The sequence below is a fragment of the Ipomoea nil genome, unplaced genomic scaffold, assembly GCF_001879475.1.
Source record: "Ipomoea nil cultivar Tokyo-kokei standard unplaced genomic scaffold, Asagao_1.1 scaffold0268, whole genome shotgun sequence".
NCBI lineage: Eukaryota > Viridiplantae > Streptophyta > Magnoliopsida > Solanales > Convolvulaceae > Ipomoea > Ipomoea nil.
Genome location: NW_017616696.1, coordinates 2,710,644 through 2,727,185, shown reverse-complemented (window position 1 = coordinate 2,727,185; position 16,542 = coordinate 2,710,644). Strand labels below are relative to the sequence as shown.

General features: G+C 41.1%; 1 protein-coding gene across 5 annotated transcripts; it reads left to right on the top strand.

Annotated features, from left to right (window-relative positions):
• Window positions 1–4,685: 4,685 nt before the first annotated feature.
• On the top strand, window positions 4,686–9,179 carry LOC109148489. Of its 5 annotated transcripts, none has more exons than XM_019296241.1 (5): window positions 4,686–4,792; window positions 4,956–5,043; window positions 7,349–7,941; window positions 8,018–8,193; window positions 8,275–9,179. In XM_019296241.1, the coding sequence occupies exons 2-5, from the start codon at window positions 5,022–5,024 to the stop codon at window positions 8,729–8,731; spliced, it is 1,248 nt and encodes a 415-aa protein (XP_019151786.1). In that variant the 5' UTR covers window positions 4,686–4,792; window positions 4,956–5,021; the 3' UTR covers window positions 8,732–9,179. The 5 variants fall into 5 exon arrangements, with proteins under 5 accessions (XP_019151786.1, XP_019151799.1, XP_019151796.1 ...); XM_019296254.1 differs by having other exon boundaries at window positions 4,709–4,793; window positions 4,929–5,043; XM_019296251.1 differs by having other exon boundaries at window positions 4,713–4,792; window positions 4,932–5,043.
• Window positions 9,180–16,542: the final 7,363 nt, after the last annotated feature.

Genomic DNA, 16,542 nt, shown 5'->3' with positions numbered 1-16,542 from the left:
TTTAGGATATGGTTAGTGCTGCTCCCGTTGCATCCCAATCCCCCCTCTTGTTTTGTTTCCCTTATTGACTTCCCCCCTTAGTCTATAGTTTGAATGTTGTGTCAATGTTCCATTTATTTTGAATTTCAGAAGGGCATGCTATCCGAGTTCTTCAAAGATATTTCTCCTGCGGGGTCTGCAACTTGTGCTTGTGTGGAATTTAAGCGGTTGCAAATGGCCTAGCGGGATTCAAAGGGGGGCACTATGACTCTACACAAGCTCAGACTGCGTTACATGAAGAAGCTTGTGATTTCGGACCATAATGTGCACAGTCTAGACAACTTTTCTCGGGCGTACCAGTTGATATCTGCTCATCTTCCGTCCGTGTAGACATGTGGTATTTAGTTAGGTCTGTTTCGTTTTTTGGTGTGATGTGCACACGGCTACTGCACACTGTGCTCACTTTAGTTTTTTGTTTTACTACACTTGTGCGCACATCGACTTTTAATTGTGTGTGCATCATCTTGGGCACATTTTTAGTTTTTTGATGATACTGTAATGGCATACAAGCCGTTTTTAATTTATGGTAACACTTTTTTTTTTTTTTTTTTTGGGCTTTGTTATGTTTCTTGTGGTTGTCTTGGTAGTTTATATTGGTGTCAACTCTTGTTCTTACTTAATTTCACTCATTCCGGTCTCCCGTTGAGGTGTTTAGCATTTTTTGGTTATATCCTCCACCATGTTTGCACATTCGTATGGTATTGTGTGCACAATGCCATTTACTTGGTTTTTACTAATACTGAATACTAATCAATTTAGTTTGTTGTATGCAGCGTTATTTTCTACCATCCCACATTTGTGCGCGTGTATATTTTCCTGTGTGCACTGAGTTTTGGTGTTACTTATTTTCACGATTTTAGAATAGACGTTCACGTTCCTATGCATAGGTATAGTTTCGTTGATGTGTGCACCGCTATATACTACTGTGTGCGCCCATAGTCTTCATGGTGTTCAACATGTGTGCGCATATAGATTTTACTGTGTGTAGGTTACTCAATGCTGTTATTTTGTTAACAACAATTGCTGGTAATAATAAGTTTGATAATTATAAATATTTAAATACAGGTCATAAATAAAAATAAATGGCATTTTTAACTGTTTCTGGAAAAAAAAAACTTATTCTAGTATGAATCTGATGCAACTTTATCAGGATAGGTGTGTATACAATAATAAAGATCGGTCTCTGTGTCGTTGTACATATTATATATTGGTATATGTCGCGCACACCTACTGCTTAAAACATGCACACACAATATAGTGTTATGCTCGGTAGAAATCAATCCATATCTCTATTGTTTTAAATCGCTATCCTTCATATAGGGTCTTCTCATTTTGTGTTGCAGGTCTCCAGTATTTCGCACCATCATCGCCTATTTTCATAACACAGTTTTGTGCATCGTGTTCACATTGTTCTTCTCCTGTTGACCATAAAAAATAAATATTAAAATTGTGTTCCATTTTAAATGATGTGCATGAGCATTCAAAAATTATTAATCTGAATAAGATTAAAATTGTGTTCCTTTACGTGGTTCATTCACTACCCTATTATGTAAGTGCGTTATTTCAGTTAGGGTGTATTCTGGAGTGTGTGCATCACGTCGTTTTACTGTGTGCGTGGTTGTATAATCGTGTCTTTTCCACCCCCAACATAATAATAATAATCTCGTACTCATAGTTAGGATTTGTGATTCATCTTATACGCATACATGCTCACCAATAGATTATCACCCAATTCACACAATATTAATCCTGAATCATTTCCTCCTAAAATCCATACGCATACATGTTTTTCCCATAAAATCTAATTCACACAGTTCTGTAATCCATCACATAATATCGTTAGACTATCATAATCAAGTTGGAATGATTACCTGGTAGTGATGGCGACGTATACTCCATGTTCGCAAATTCCTCCGAAAATTCCTCTCTGTATTTTGTTTGCTGTACGAGTAAAATGCCGTTGCTGGGGTTGCGATTGTGTTGTTGTTTAATCCTATTATAATTAATCTTCTCTAATTTAGGTTAAATATCAAAATTACATTTTTACCGTAATTAGGCTATGCAAAATTGTCTTATATGCCCTTATAATTATTATGAACGATCTTGGCATATGTTTTTCCCCTAAAATCTAATCCATTAATCTAATCTAATCTTATGGCCCATATTTGTCCACAAGTTTATATTTTAAGGGAATTTGCATGTGAATGCAATATATATATATATATATATATATATATATATATATATATATATATATATATATATATAGCAGTATAGGTTCTATATTTTCTCAAAAATTTTCAGCTTAAAAAATCTAAGTATATGTTCTATATTTTCTCAAATTTTTTCAGCTTAAAAAATCTAAATCATATCACGGGGTTCGAACATATGACCCCCATTGAAATTAATTACCAATATATAATCATCAAGTTGATAATATTTTGTCTTTTGGTCATGACTAGATATCTAATAATAATTCCTAGTGAATTTCATTTAATGAACCATTTTTATACTCACTATTACTCCATCCGTCCCATTTTATGTGTTTGATTAGGTTATCAAAGATTGATTGAAGTTATTATTAATTCATTTTTTCATAATATTAAATTTAGTATTAGTATACAAAATTTATATATTTAGAAACTATACTAAAAGTACTATTAAACACAAAAATTTAAATTTACAAATAAGTAAAAAATACTAAAGAAAATACACAAAAAAAAGAGTTGATTTGACCTAAGTAAGACAGATAAAATGGAAAGAGGGAATATTATTTTAGTCACACCAATTTTTTTTTTTTTTAATATTATAGTTCATTTTAAGTTTGAATTAAGTTAAAGACTTAAATCCTTTAGAATAAACTCTATCCAGCTCATTATAGTTTTTTTTTTAATATTATAGTTCATTTTAAGTTCACACCTCTAATGGCGGAGGTTCTAGCGTGCAAAGAGGTTTTGTCATGGTTGAGAGATCGCGGTATAAACTCTATCCAGCTCTTCACGGATTGTTTACTACTACAACAATATCTATCATCTACGACTCGATGACCACGGTCTTATTTGGGCTATGCCATTGATAGCTGCAGGACTAGTATATTGGCTTTTGAGTACTGTTTAATTCGATATGTTCCTAGATTAGATAATTATTTAGCTCATACTTTAGCATCTATTGCCTTTACTCAGACGACTATTATGTATTCGGACTCAAGTCCACCAGCTGCTATTTCTGCATATTTTGAATAAATGCCGTATAGGCTCCTTTCAAAAAATCCTTTAGAATAACATTTGAGTTCGTAACATTATTTTAAGGAATCAAAATATTTCAATTCACAATATTTGAACATGAGATTTCACAAATTTTCTCAATATTTACCATATAAACGATTCTTTTAATATTTATTATTTTATTCATAAATTTGAATTTGTAACCTTATTTTAAGGAATTAATATTCTAATTCACAATATTTGAAGATGAGATTTCATGAATTTTCTCAATATTTACAGCTATATAAATGAAATATTCTATATTTATTATTTCATTTCATTCATAAACTTTAAATTCGTAAATCGTAACCTTGTTTTAAGGAATTAATATTCTAATTCACAATATTTGAACATGAGATTTTGTGAATTTTCTCAATATTTACAGCTATAAATGAATTATTCTATATTTATTATTTCATTCATAAACTTTATCGTAACCTTGTTTTAAGGAATTAATATTCCAATTCACAATATTTGAACATGAGATTTCGTGAATTTTCTCAATATTTACAGCTATAAATAAATTATTCTATATTTATTATTTCATTCATAAACTTTAATTAAGTTCGTAACCTTTCTCTTCAAAAAAAAAAAAAAAAAAAAAGAAGCTCGTAACCTTGTTTTAAGGAATTAATATTCCAATTCACAATATTTGAATATGAGATTTCGTGGAAATTTTCTCAATATTTACAGCTATAAATAAATTATTCTATATTCATTATTTCATTCATAAACTTTAAATTCGTAACCTTGTTTTAAGGAATCAATATTCTAATTCACCTCGCAAATTTTCTCAAAATAATGAATGAAAGTTATGAAGCCCTTTAATTCTCAAGATTTTTTTTTTTAATTTTTTTTAAATATTTAATTCTCAAGATTTGATTGACAATATAGTTGCTTTATGGACCATGTTCCATATTGTAATGTGGACTTGAATTTAAAATACACAATTTACATACTGAATGTTTACAATTTTGTAAAATATAAATTGTAAATATTAAATCTGTAAATTGTGAACATTACATATGTAAATTGTAGACATTTAATATGTAAATTGTAAACCTTTAATATGTAAATTGCGTATTTTAAATTTGAATCCACTTTACAAGGTGGACCCAAGTCCACAGAATATTTGCCTTATGAGCATATATGAAAACAAACGTATATAAAAAATATCTAAATGATACAGTATTTTCTGTGGTCGGTCTACCACCAAAAATCACGTACCCCAACTAAAACACTCGTGTCAATCGTACGGCTAATATTATAACTTTCGACTTCCTAAGTTTTTGTCACAAAAAACAAGAAAATTATCCTAAAATAATACAGAGTAACGTAAAATATGTAATAAATAAATTAAATAAAAAAATAAATATATAAACTGGAACGCCGTATATGAGTATACTGCTAAATGCCTAAATCTTTCTATCTCACCATAACCTACTCTTCCCTCTGCTCGGTGTCCAAATCACATCGCCGGGGAACAAAAAGGTAAGCCATCCACCGCCGGCGGCGTTTCCTCCTTTCTCTATCTGTATGTATATGCGTATGTATTTGTGTTGTGTTGTGGTTTCTATCTTTTTATTTTATTTTTCTCAGTTGTTTTTCGATTTCTTCGTTTTGAAGTGTAGTTGATCGGTGGGTGGGGTTTGTAGGTGTGCGAATTGGAAGAGGGATATTTGATGTACTTGCTCGCGGATCTTAACTACATACAACACCATGATCGCATTAGAACATAAAGGTACGTCCTTTGATTTCGTTCCCGATTAAGGTTTGGATTGTAATTCGGATTTGATCGTGTTTGAATTTTATACGGGGTGCATTTTTATTTATTTTTTGAATAAAGTTCCGATTAGATAAATTAGTGTGTGCAATAGTGAATTTGGATTCTGTGGTATTAATTAGGAACAATTTCTGCCATTCCTAATGGGAGTTCCCAGCACTGTGGCTTAATATCGAATTAATTAGAGGTTCTTTAGAATGCTAAAATCACTCAAGAAGAACTGTTGGAAAAAAAAGGGTTTTTTTTTTCGATTTTTTTTTTTCTCTTGGAGTTTTCCAAGCAGTATAATCTATCTTCTAGCAATGCTATATTGCTATCTGATGTTTTTTCCTGGATACTCTTAAACCCTTTAGCATTCATGTTGGTGATAAGTTACTGATGTTTCATTATCCTGTAGTCACATTTATTGACCGACCTTCAAGCTACGTACTAGTTTCTCTCTTTTAAAATCTATGCATATTTTTAAAGTTCATGTTTTTGTTTTTGTTTTGTTTTTTTGTTTTGTTTTTGTTTCTAACCACTTTTCTGGTTAATTTTTGTTTTATATTCTATTGTTTATTTTAAATAGTTCTGTTTGATTCTAAATGGATATCAAGGTGGATTTGTTTGCTTAATTTGCCAATTTGTGTTGTGGTTATGTGGTGAATTTTGCATTTATTAATTTAATTTAATAGGATAATGTAAAGATTGTGTTGTATTTATGTTTGAAAAACAATTGCTATTATGTTTTTATTTTTTTGTAAGGAGGGTAGTTTTAGGAATCAATCAATAGCCTTTTAAAAGTGCTTGAAGCTTTTCATTCTTTCAATAGTACATAGCAATTAATATAGTCAAGACTACACGTTCTAATGAGATGAAAGATAAACGTTTTACTAATTGTTTGTTAGTGTACATTGAAAAGCAAATTGCAAAATAATTTAGTATAGATTCACTTATAAATGATTATTGTGAGGCGTTCTAAATTTTAGTAAATTTGCAAAATGATTATTTTGGAATATATTAAATGGATATTAATGTATTTGATTTAGTATGGTTGGCCACTTGGCCCCCTGCACCATCCAATCCTGGCTTTGCCTTGTGTATCGGAGTCTTGGGGGGCACACTAGGTTATGATATATTTTCCTGGTACATGCTTTGAAGTTCCAGATTGCTTCTAAGTGCAGTTACATTTTCCTCAAGTTGGATGCTCATTCTTGTTTTGCTTCTGACCTACATTGCTCCACTATGTTTTTCTCTTATCATGTCTAGCATTGTATTTTTTTGGTATCCCTCACTGCTTTTATGGCTTAGTTTAGTTCAGCTGATAAGTCTGGTGCTTAGATTTTCCCTGACTTCTATAATAAACATCTCACCTACTAGGATTTATTTTCTGTATGGTGGGGAAGGGTGCTACACTTTTATCAGGTATATTCAGGTGAAATTAACTTCTTAGTATCTATACAAAAAAAAAAAAAAAACAAAAAACAAAGTTTTGAACTTTCTAGTATTTCAGGGAAGTTTTTTTTTTAGTTGAGAAAATGGAGGGCTTTGGTGTGGCTGTTGATAATGGGAAAAATAAAAGGTGCAAATCTGCATAGATCTCTGCATTAATGTTTTTAGCATTTTGTGATATAATTTCATAACATGACCTTTGATAGTGAGGAAAAGGGTGGAATTCCCATACAAGGGATTGATTCGATAATTACTCCATATTACTTGGGCGGTGCATCATATGTGGAAGAATCTATCATGTGATGATTGATGAAATTTATGCCTAGTTGTAGGCATTGGGCACATTTATCCACAGGATGTAAATGTTTGAATGTTTGATATCAATGTTCCTGTGTGCTAATACCTTTTCTCCTAGTTGGACAGTCTTTTCTATTGCCTTTGATAACTCTATTAGTGTTTCTCTCGTCATTCTCTACCTTCCAAATTTCATGTTTGGATCCTTGATTTGGTTAAAGCTTAATTGGGTGATGATTTCAATGTGATTTCATAAGATCCTTTATGAAGAGCTTTGATGTGCCTTTTGAGAGTTAGTAAAAAAAAATGATGCAAATCCCCAGTATTGGTGGTTTTTCTTGATAATTACTATCTGGATGGTGCTGTGTGTATAGAAGAATCCATTGTGTTGAGAATCTTCTTTCGTGCTTCAACTTTTATTAAGCGTCAATGTTCTAAGTGACTATCCACATTGGTATTTTAATTTATACCTGCTTTGAGAGAGTAGACTTTTAGAGTTAGTTGATAATTTGTTAATACATTTTTAATTTAATTGCAGATACTATGCAGGTGAACTGTGAGGCACCGATAAGATGCCTCCAGAACACGGGATATCCTCAACATATGCATTACAACGGGGCGGCCATAAAAAACTTTCCCGAGTTTAATGAAGGCACCTACTCTCAACCAGTTGGGGATAATATTGATTGCTCATTTAGCAGTGACCAACCAATTGACTCATCTAAAGAATCTCCAAAAAAACCCGTTCAACAGCATGCTTCTGGCTCTTGGTCCGCCTTCTACCCCGGCTCAAATAATATGCGAATGTGCGCAGTGAGTGCTTTTGAAGCCCAGTTTTATCCTTACTCAGTGGACAGCCGGTTCCATTATGGCCCATTCAATACAATCCCTCAGCGTTACCCTTACGAATTCCAATTCCAAGATTTTCAATATTTTGTTGTCATAGACTTTGAAGCTACCTGTGACAAGGAAAAGAACCCTCACCCCCAAGAAATAATCGAGTTCCCATCTGTGATTGTGAGTAGCATGACTGGCCAGCTCGAAGCCTGTTTCCAGACCTATGTGCGCCCAACATGCAATCATCTTCTCAGTGATTTTTGCAAGGATTTGACTGGCATCCAGCAAATTCAGGTGTGTTTAAAGTTTGAGATTTTATATGCTAAATATGTCCCGAATTTTATAAGCAAATTCAGGCTTGTGTTTTCAGGTGGATCGAGGAGTTACTTTAAGCGAAGCTCTACTTAGGCACGACAAATGGCTTGAGAAGAAAGGGATAAAGAATTCCAATTTTGCAGTGGTTACGTGGTCGAATTGGGATTGTAGAGTTATGTTGGAATCAGAATGCCGCTATAAGAAGATCCGAAAGCCTCCTTATTTCAACCGGTAAGCGTGAGACTTTAATACAATGTGCAATTACTATTAATGCGAGAAATTATTTCTCATGTATACTTATGATTTTATCAGGTGGATCAACTTAAAGGTTCCTTTCCATGAGGTTTTTGGAGGCGTTAGGTGCAATCTGAAAGAGGCTGTCCAGCTCGCTGGCCTGGCCTGGCAGGGTCGTGCTCACTGTGGGCTGGATGATGCCAAAAACACTGCCCGTCTACTCGCCTTATTCATGCGCAAGGGTATTAAGCTCTCGCTCACAGATTCGCTGATCTGTCAGTCCACTAATGAATCGTTTACATGGAAGCCACCCCAAGATCATCCATCCGTTTCCCCTTACCAGACCCAAAAAGCGAGAGACCCGCACTTCCCAACAATCCAGGTTCACCCGAATTGCTACTGTGGGATAAAGAGCAGCAAAGGCATGATCCAGAAACCGGGTCCAAAGCAAGGGAGCCTCTTCTTTGGTTGCGGGAACTGGACTGCTGCAAGGGGTGCCCGTTGCCATTACTTCGAATGGGCTGCTTCCCCTTGACCACTGGAACAACGAAAAAGGAAGTGATCTATTATTAATCGTCTACCCAATCGTCAGCCCCTAGTGATATTATGCTCGTCCTGTAAAAAGCGAAAAAAGTGTGTCTCTGGTTTGTGATTCTGAGGAAGCGGAATCTGCCCGTACTACTACTACTACTACTGAGGTCGGTCTCTCGCTTCCTGCAGAGTAAATATCGATATGGATATGGATAGTTTGGCTCAAGGTTGCATCTTCTCAATGCACGATAGCGTGTGCCGGAAATATGCAATGGTAGATCCAACCTGTTTAACTGACTTCTTATTGACAGATAATTGGAAAAATATGTGGAGATGGGAGGTGGTGTAGTTAGAGCAGGCGTTCACATAAACAGACTTATATTTATGTGTTAAATAAATAATTGTGAACAAATGCAGTTCAATGGGATCAATGGAGTTGTTTGCTTGCCTCACTTTCTGTCACCTTAGTTTTCCATTATCGATTTCATTCTCCTCATTAATCTAAAGCCAATGTTGTGTCGGATCAGGGAAGGCAAACTATCAATCACTATTCATGAAATATCACAAATAAAAAGTACATTATTTGAGTATTAAAATATATTATTTTGTATACTATCAAATAATGTACAATATTAAAATACATTATTTTGTATATTATCAAATAATGTATAATATTAAAATACATTATTTTGTATACTATCAAATAATGTACATTCAATATATAATTTGTATACCTTATATTCATAGAAATTAAAAATTAGAAAGTACATTATTTTGTATACTATTAAAAATGTACCTTATATTTATAGAAATTAGAAAGTACATTATTTTGTATAATGTACATTCAAAATGTACTTTTATTATGGTCTACAAAAATTAGACGCAAATTATACCATGGGTCATGGTTTTACCACTTCAGATTATATGTATGCAATTGATATATTCAAAACCAGTTCGGTGAAAGAATAGACGAATTGAAAGAATAGAAGACATAAATATCGTTATATAGAATATATATGATGTATTAAGAGTTAATTCCACCAAAGGTCCTTTATTTTGAGTGACAATTTCAAATTTAGTTCCAGACTATCGTTTTTGACATGTAACATCCCATACTATTATTTTTTGGACAATTTTAGTTTTTCTCATGACTTTTTCTATTTTTAATAAGGACATTTTTGTCTCTTTATATTTTTCTTTTGTTATTTTTCCACTTTCAGTCGGTTTAATTGGTTTAGAACTTTACTAAAAATCGATTGAAAAATATGTGATAGTACTAATTGCCACGTAATGCGGTAATTAAATAAACACAAGACCAAATAAAGCAATTAAATGTCTTTTATTGATCAAGGTGAAGTCCCTAAGTACAATCTAAGTGGTTGCTCTGAGTACCGACTGACTGCGGTCGGGATTCTCTAATAACAACCTATCGATTGTCCAAAAGTCCCCCACATTGTTGCTATTGCAGGTATTTATAGCCGCGGAGTCGGAGACACAAGTCCGGCCGTCCGGCATGTCGCCCACGTAGCAACCACATGTCGCCCTCCCGGGTGCCCTGCCTGTCAGCACGTAGCGTTGCCACGTGTCTCTTCTCAGCTCTCTCGCCTAAGGGCTACCGATCGGTGGTCGACAACTCCGGTCGGGTGCTACCCGGTCGGTTCCCGACCGGGTTCTTCTAAGAAAATCGACCTGTAACCTGCACAAATAAGAACAAAAGGACGAAGGCATGTCGGTCGGGGTATTCCCTACCAAGAGCCCCCCAGCCCGTGCCTTTTTTACCGTTCGGAAAAAACGGGGCGGGATGATGAAGCCCAAACGTCCGCCGCCAAACCGACCGGCCAGCTGTCATTCCCTTCACGCCACGTGTCGATGACTGCCGGCCTCTGCGACCGCAACGGTCACGTCGGAATCAAGAGCGGTCGCATCACGCAAGTGGACTGGTTTCCCGCCCAAACGCTCTCCTATAAATAGGCCTCTGAGGCCCTCATTTGAACTTTCCTCAACCTTCTGAATCAATCGGTATACTCAGAGAGTCCCGAGCGAAACACTTCAGCAGATTGGTCGAGCAAGTAGTTTTCAAGCTTTTCAAAGTCCCCGCACTCGGTAAGTTCTCTAATCTTTAACATTTTCCTTTTGCTTTACGCTTCTGTATAGCGGTTGGTAGGCTAAAACTGACCTCGACCCAAACGTCCCGAGTCCCACACTAATCCCGACCGGCCTTTAGGTAGACAAAATGTCAGACTCGAACAGACAAAATGCATCAGTTGCGGACTACGACAACGAGGTCGAGCAAACCAGCGAGGAAGTGGACATAATGTCCTACTTGCCGGAGGTCGTTCAACGACCACAGGTAACACCCGAGCGAGCCCCCGAGCAACGAAGGTCATCGAGCTCATCGGGAACATCGGGGTCAAGCTCAAGCGGGTCGGGGAGCTCGAGCGAAGAGAGCGGGGAGACGTCCACGAGCGGGCGAAATCTCCCGGCTGAGGGCGTTCGGGATACGCCACTAGGGTAATTGGGGATTACCCTCAGGCTGAGCCCCAAGAAGTCGATCGAGAAAATGTTGCGGAGCCGGTAGCACCGGCCGCGGACGGATTCGAATTTTTAAACAGCGAAAGCGTCGAAGGTCAGAGGAGTAAACTGACGAAGGGAGAAGCGGCCAAAATCGCCGCAACACTTAGCGGTCGGGTCAAGTTCGACACCAGTCGCCGGCTTGGGAACATCATCGAACGCCATCGGGGAAAGTGGATTGGGATGCATTATGACTCCCTGATGGCCCCGATCACTTTCCCTTTCTCGGGCCTTCTCACAGCGTTCCTGGGCTACTACCAGGTCGTCCTCGGACAAGTCTGCCCGAACGCGCATCGGATGATCGTCTGCTTTCCTCAGATATGCGCTCGGCACGACGTGGCCTGCACCATGGAGCTGTTCAACTTTGTGTACCAGGTGAAGGTCCTTGCAGCTACATACGGGGGCGGATTTCTGATGACCCAATCTCGAGCGGATATGTGTTCGATTGAGGGTCTACCCGGGAACAACCGGGGATGGAAGAATAGGATCTTCTCGGTCAAGTACGACCCGTGGATCCTCCCGGTTGAGAGGGCTTGGAGCCTACGTTTCCGAAAACAAGTCATCCCAGTCGAGACAAAAGCCCTTCGGGACACGGTCGCAAAGATCTCGGGCGAGATCTACGAGTACAAAATCTTCCGGACGGCTGAGAGCTATGAAGCAGCCCAATTGCCTGAGCCGATCTACGACCTAACCGAGAAGTATAAGCCCGAGCCAATGGGCGTAACGATCGCAAGGGCGCCCGCTCGGGGCAAGCGGAAGGGAAAAGGTCTAACACTAACCAATCCTCCCCGACCTTAACACCCCGAACGCCCTTTATTCGCGATCTAACCGTCTTCTCCTTTTTATTTGCAGAGATGGCAGGTTTTGATGAAGATGACGCCCCCCCTCCCCCCCCCCCCCCCCCGGCCCCGGTCGCCAAGATCGTACTTGGGAAGAAGAAGCCCAAGACCAAACCAGCCGGGAGAAGGAGATCCCGATCGCCCGACCGATGGGCGCCTCGACCATCACCACGCCCGAAAGTTATGTGGTCGACTCGTTCGACGTCCTAATTGCCCGGGTGGCTGTCGCCAAGGGCAAAGAGAAGGTGCCGGAGAAAGGTGTGGCGGAGAGTGGCGCCCTGAAGCGCCGTAGGGAACAGCGCAGCCCAAACCCTCGGTCGGGGGGTACTAAGGGCAGCTCATCCATTCTTGCCCGGATCGGCAACACCGGGCCGACTAAGGAAGATTTGAGCAAGCTCACCCCGACTCAGGTGGCTGAGAAGATCGGCTACGACTTGGCCGAGGTAAAACACTTCCTTTCTTTCGTTTTTATACGCAAGTAGTCCTACTCGGGCTAAACCCGATCGTACTTTTGCGATTGCAGATCTCCCGAGCGACCCAGCTCCTCCAACGCCGGGCTCTGCAGGCCAATGAGGCCGAAACCCTAAAGAAGGTCGCCGACCGGCGACTACAAGAAGTCAAGGACCTCCAGGCGGAGTTAACGAAGGCCAAGGAGGATCTGAAGAAAAGCCGGGAGGATCGGAATCTCTCCGAGAAGGTCGCTCAACAAGCGGTCGGGGAGGTCACCGAGCTGAAGGCCCGGTTGAACAATCAAGGCGAGCTGGCCCAGTTCATCTTCCGGGACAACGAGTCGGGCACGCGATTCCTCCGGGCCGTCTGGGATACAAAGGTCGGGGAGGAACTGGTCTGGACGTTCGGGCGGTGGGTGTACAAAGCCGGCCAGAGAAAGATGCGTGAAAAGACGCAGAAGATCATGGAGCAAGCGCTCGAGGGAGAAGATCTTCAGCTGGTCCTGACCATGCTTCCTCAGGATATTCCCGACCCCGGGCCACCACCATTTGACCCAAAGGAAAAGACGGGCGAGTCAAGTGGGGCTGCTGCTGCCACCCCGAGCGATGTAGATCCTTCGAAGAAGTAGATTTAATTGCTTCTTCTTTTTTTGTAAGTGAATCCGATCGGGAGCCCAGTCCCGAGTTGTACCGGGCACATTTTTAACGTTTAATGAAACTTTGCTTTGTCCAACTTGTGTGGCTCGTATTTACTTATGCTTTACTTTATCTTCGTGTATGTCGATCGTTTTAATGCCCGACCTTTCGGCCTCATGGCCTAATCGTGCATCCTCCGACCGAAACATCGACGTTTCAATGGCCTGACCACTCGGGTTTTACCCGACCTTCTGGCCTTGTCGATTTTTTGAAAACTGTTAAGCCTCTTCGCTCGGGGTGTTCCCAAGCGACGGACCTATAGCATTTCCTTCATCCTAGCCCCCACACTATTGTGCGCGAGAGGCACGAGTGAGTGCAATAGTGGAAAGAAGTTGGATGGATCGGGGAATTTTGCTGTAACCCTGACTTTCTCGATCGGTGGCGTGACCCTGGTGTCCGCCGAAGATGAGCATGTTTGACCGGTCGATATATCCGCCCGGTCAAGTTAAGTTTAGCTATTAGAGCCAAAATATTAACGGCTATTAGAGCCTAGTTGCACACCTCTATCGATAAGAACCAAGGGAGAGGTGTTCGTGGAGCGTAGAGCCCCTCTTCTATGTTGATGTTGAGCCTCGATCGGGTAGGTTACGAGCGAGGTCCGGATTACCCTAGTGTTAATCAAGGTAACGATAAAAAACCGATCGGGCCACCGTGTGCAAACGGTTGAGCAATCACCGATCGTATATACATTAAATTTTCCCGCTCGTAGGCGGTTAAATAAATATTTACAACAATAATTTACAATCAGACGACGAACGGAACCGACTCACAGGTCCAGCCCCCACTTCGTCTAAAATTACAAAAAATAGGCTAATGCCTAAATATAACGAGGTGCTCGGAATTCCAAGTCCCCTCGATCACCCGACCGGTTGTCGTCTCCAGTCGGTACGTTCCCGGCCGCACCACAGCACTGATAACGTACGACCCTTCCCAATTCTGAGCTAGCTTCCCGCCTTCCAAAGGTTGACTGGCCTCTCGTCGGCGTATGACATAATCTCCGACCTGAAAGTACCGAGGGTTGACACGGACATCCTTTGAACTCTTGACTCGCTTCTGGTACTCGGCCATACGTCGAGCGGCTTGGTCTCGCTTTTCCTCGACCCCATCGAGATCCACGACCATCGAGTGTTCATTCTCCTCTGCATTGTAAGTTCGCTCACGGGCGGTCGGGATCCATGCCTCGATCGGGAGTCGGGCTTCAACTCCATAGACAAGGGCAAACGACGTCTCCAAAGTCGCTTCTCTCGGGGTCGTCCGATAAGTGCACAAAACATATGGCAACTCATCAGCCCAACTACGACCAGCCGAGTGCAGCTTCTTTTTTAGACCTTCCAGAATGGTCCGATTGGCGTTTTCCACTTGTCAATTTCCCTGCGGGTAAGCCACCGACGATTGGACATGGGTCGTCCCGATCGTGGCCAAGAAATTCTAAAAGTACTGGCTTACAAATTGGCGGCCGTTGTCGCTGATGAGATGCACAGGCACACCAAAGTGGGAAATCACATTTCGCCATAAAAACCGAGCACACTGCTGAGAGGTGATTGTAGCTAATGGCTCGGCCTCGATCCACTTAGAGAAGTAATCGATGGCGACAATAACAAACTTTCTTCGGTCGGCAAGTTGAGGGAATGGTCCCAAAATATCCACCCCCCACCTTGCAAAAGGAATTGCAGTTGTGACCGACTGGTAAAAGGTGGCTGGTCGTCCGGGCGTCCGGGCAAACAATTGGCACGTCTCACAATCCCGAGCGAGCTTCTCACAATCCAGCTGGAGGGACGGCCAATAATACCCGATCAACATAATCCAACGAGCTAACGATCGGCCTCCTTGATGCGACGAGCAAATGACAGAGTGCAATTCCTTCATAATAAGGTCAGCCTCAAATGCGGTCAAACAACGCATAAGAGGGCCTCCATACGATCGTCTATAGAGACGACCATCCAAGACTTGGAACCTCGGGGCTCTAAGCATGGCCTTCCGAGCACGCTGAGGGTCGTCTGGGAGGCGACCGTGCTCAAGGAATTCCTTCAGATCGGTGATCCAATCATCTTCTGCCGGTTGGATGGGATTGACCGGCAATCGGTGGATACTATGTCGGGGGATCACCAAAATCCGTGCGATCTTGGACATGTGTTCCGGGGCGTCTTGAGCTAATTTGGACAAGATGTCCGCATCGGCATTATCCAGTCGAGGTATATGCCGGACGGTGTATCCCCGGAACGAAGCAAGCTTCTCCATTGCAAGGTCTCGGTATAGCTGCAGTCGCTCTCCATTAACTTCATAATCACCGAGAACCTGCCCGACCACGAGCGCGGAATCCGTTTGAGCTCGTATATATTCAGCCCCCAAGTCTCGAGCACACTGCAAGCCGTTGACAAAGGCTTCATACTCGGCTTCGTTGTTGGTCGAATGGAACTGATACATAAGGGTGAAGTAAACCTTAAATCCCTCCGGGCTCGTGACTACCACTCCTTCGCCTGCTCCTTTCTTGCTACTCGACCCATCAGTAGCCAACGACCACCACTCGGTCTCAGGGTCCGCGACCTCGTGGGGTCGGGTATCCCGAGCGGTGCACTCGACCAAGAAATCTGCAAGGGCTTGACCTTTGATGGCTAGTCTTGGTCGATATTCAATCGCGTATTGGGTCAGAATTAACGCCCACTTGACTAGGCGACCGGATGATGAAGCAGTTCGGAGGATTGGCCCGATCGGCTGATCGGTCAAAACGCGAATCACTCGACCCTGAAAGTAGGGAGCCAATTTCTTCGCGGAAATATACAAGGCGTAGACGACCTTCTCAAGCCGGGAGTACCGGAGCTCGGGACCATGTAGCGCGTGGCTTACATAGTACACCGGTCGCTGGACCCCTTCCGGATCGGTTTGGCACAATACTGCGCTTACTACTCGATCGGACACGGCGAGGTACAGGTCTAGCTCTTCCCAGAGCTCAGGCTTCGACAGCACGATTGGTGACATGAGATACTCCTTTAGCTCGTCGAAAGCCGCTCAGCACTCGTCATCCCAGACGAACCCATTGACTTTACGCAATACCTTGAAGAAAGGTAAAGCACGCTCGGTTAATTTGGAGAGGAACCGGCTGAGAGCTGCCAACCGACCGGTCAATTGCTGGACTTCCCGAACGGTTGAAGGTGGTTGCATGTCCAGAATTGCCTTGACTTTAGCCGGGTTGGGCTCGATTCCCCTCTTGGTCATCATGTAGCCGAGGAATTTTCCGGTATGAACCGCAAATGTGCACTTGG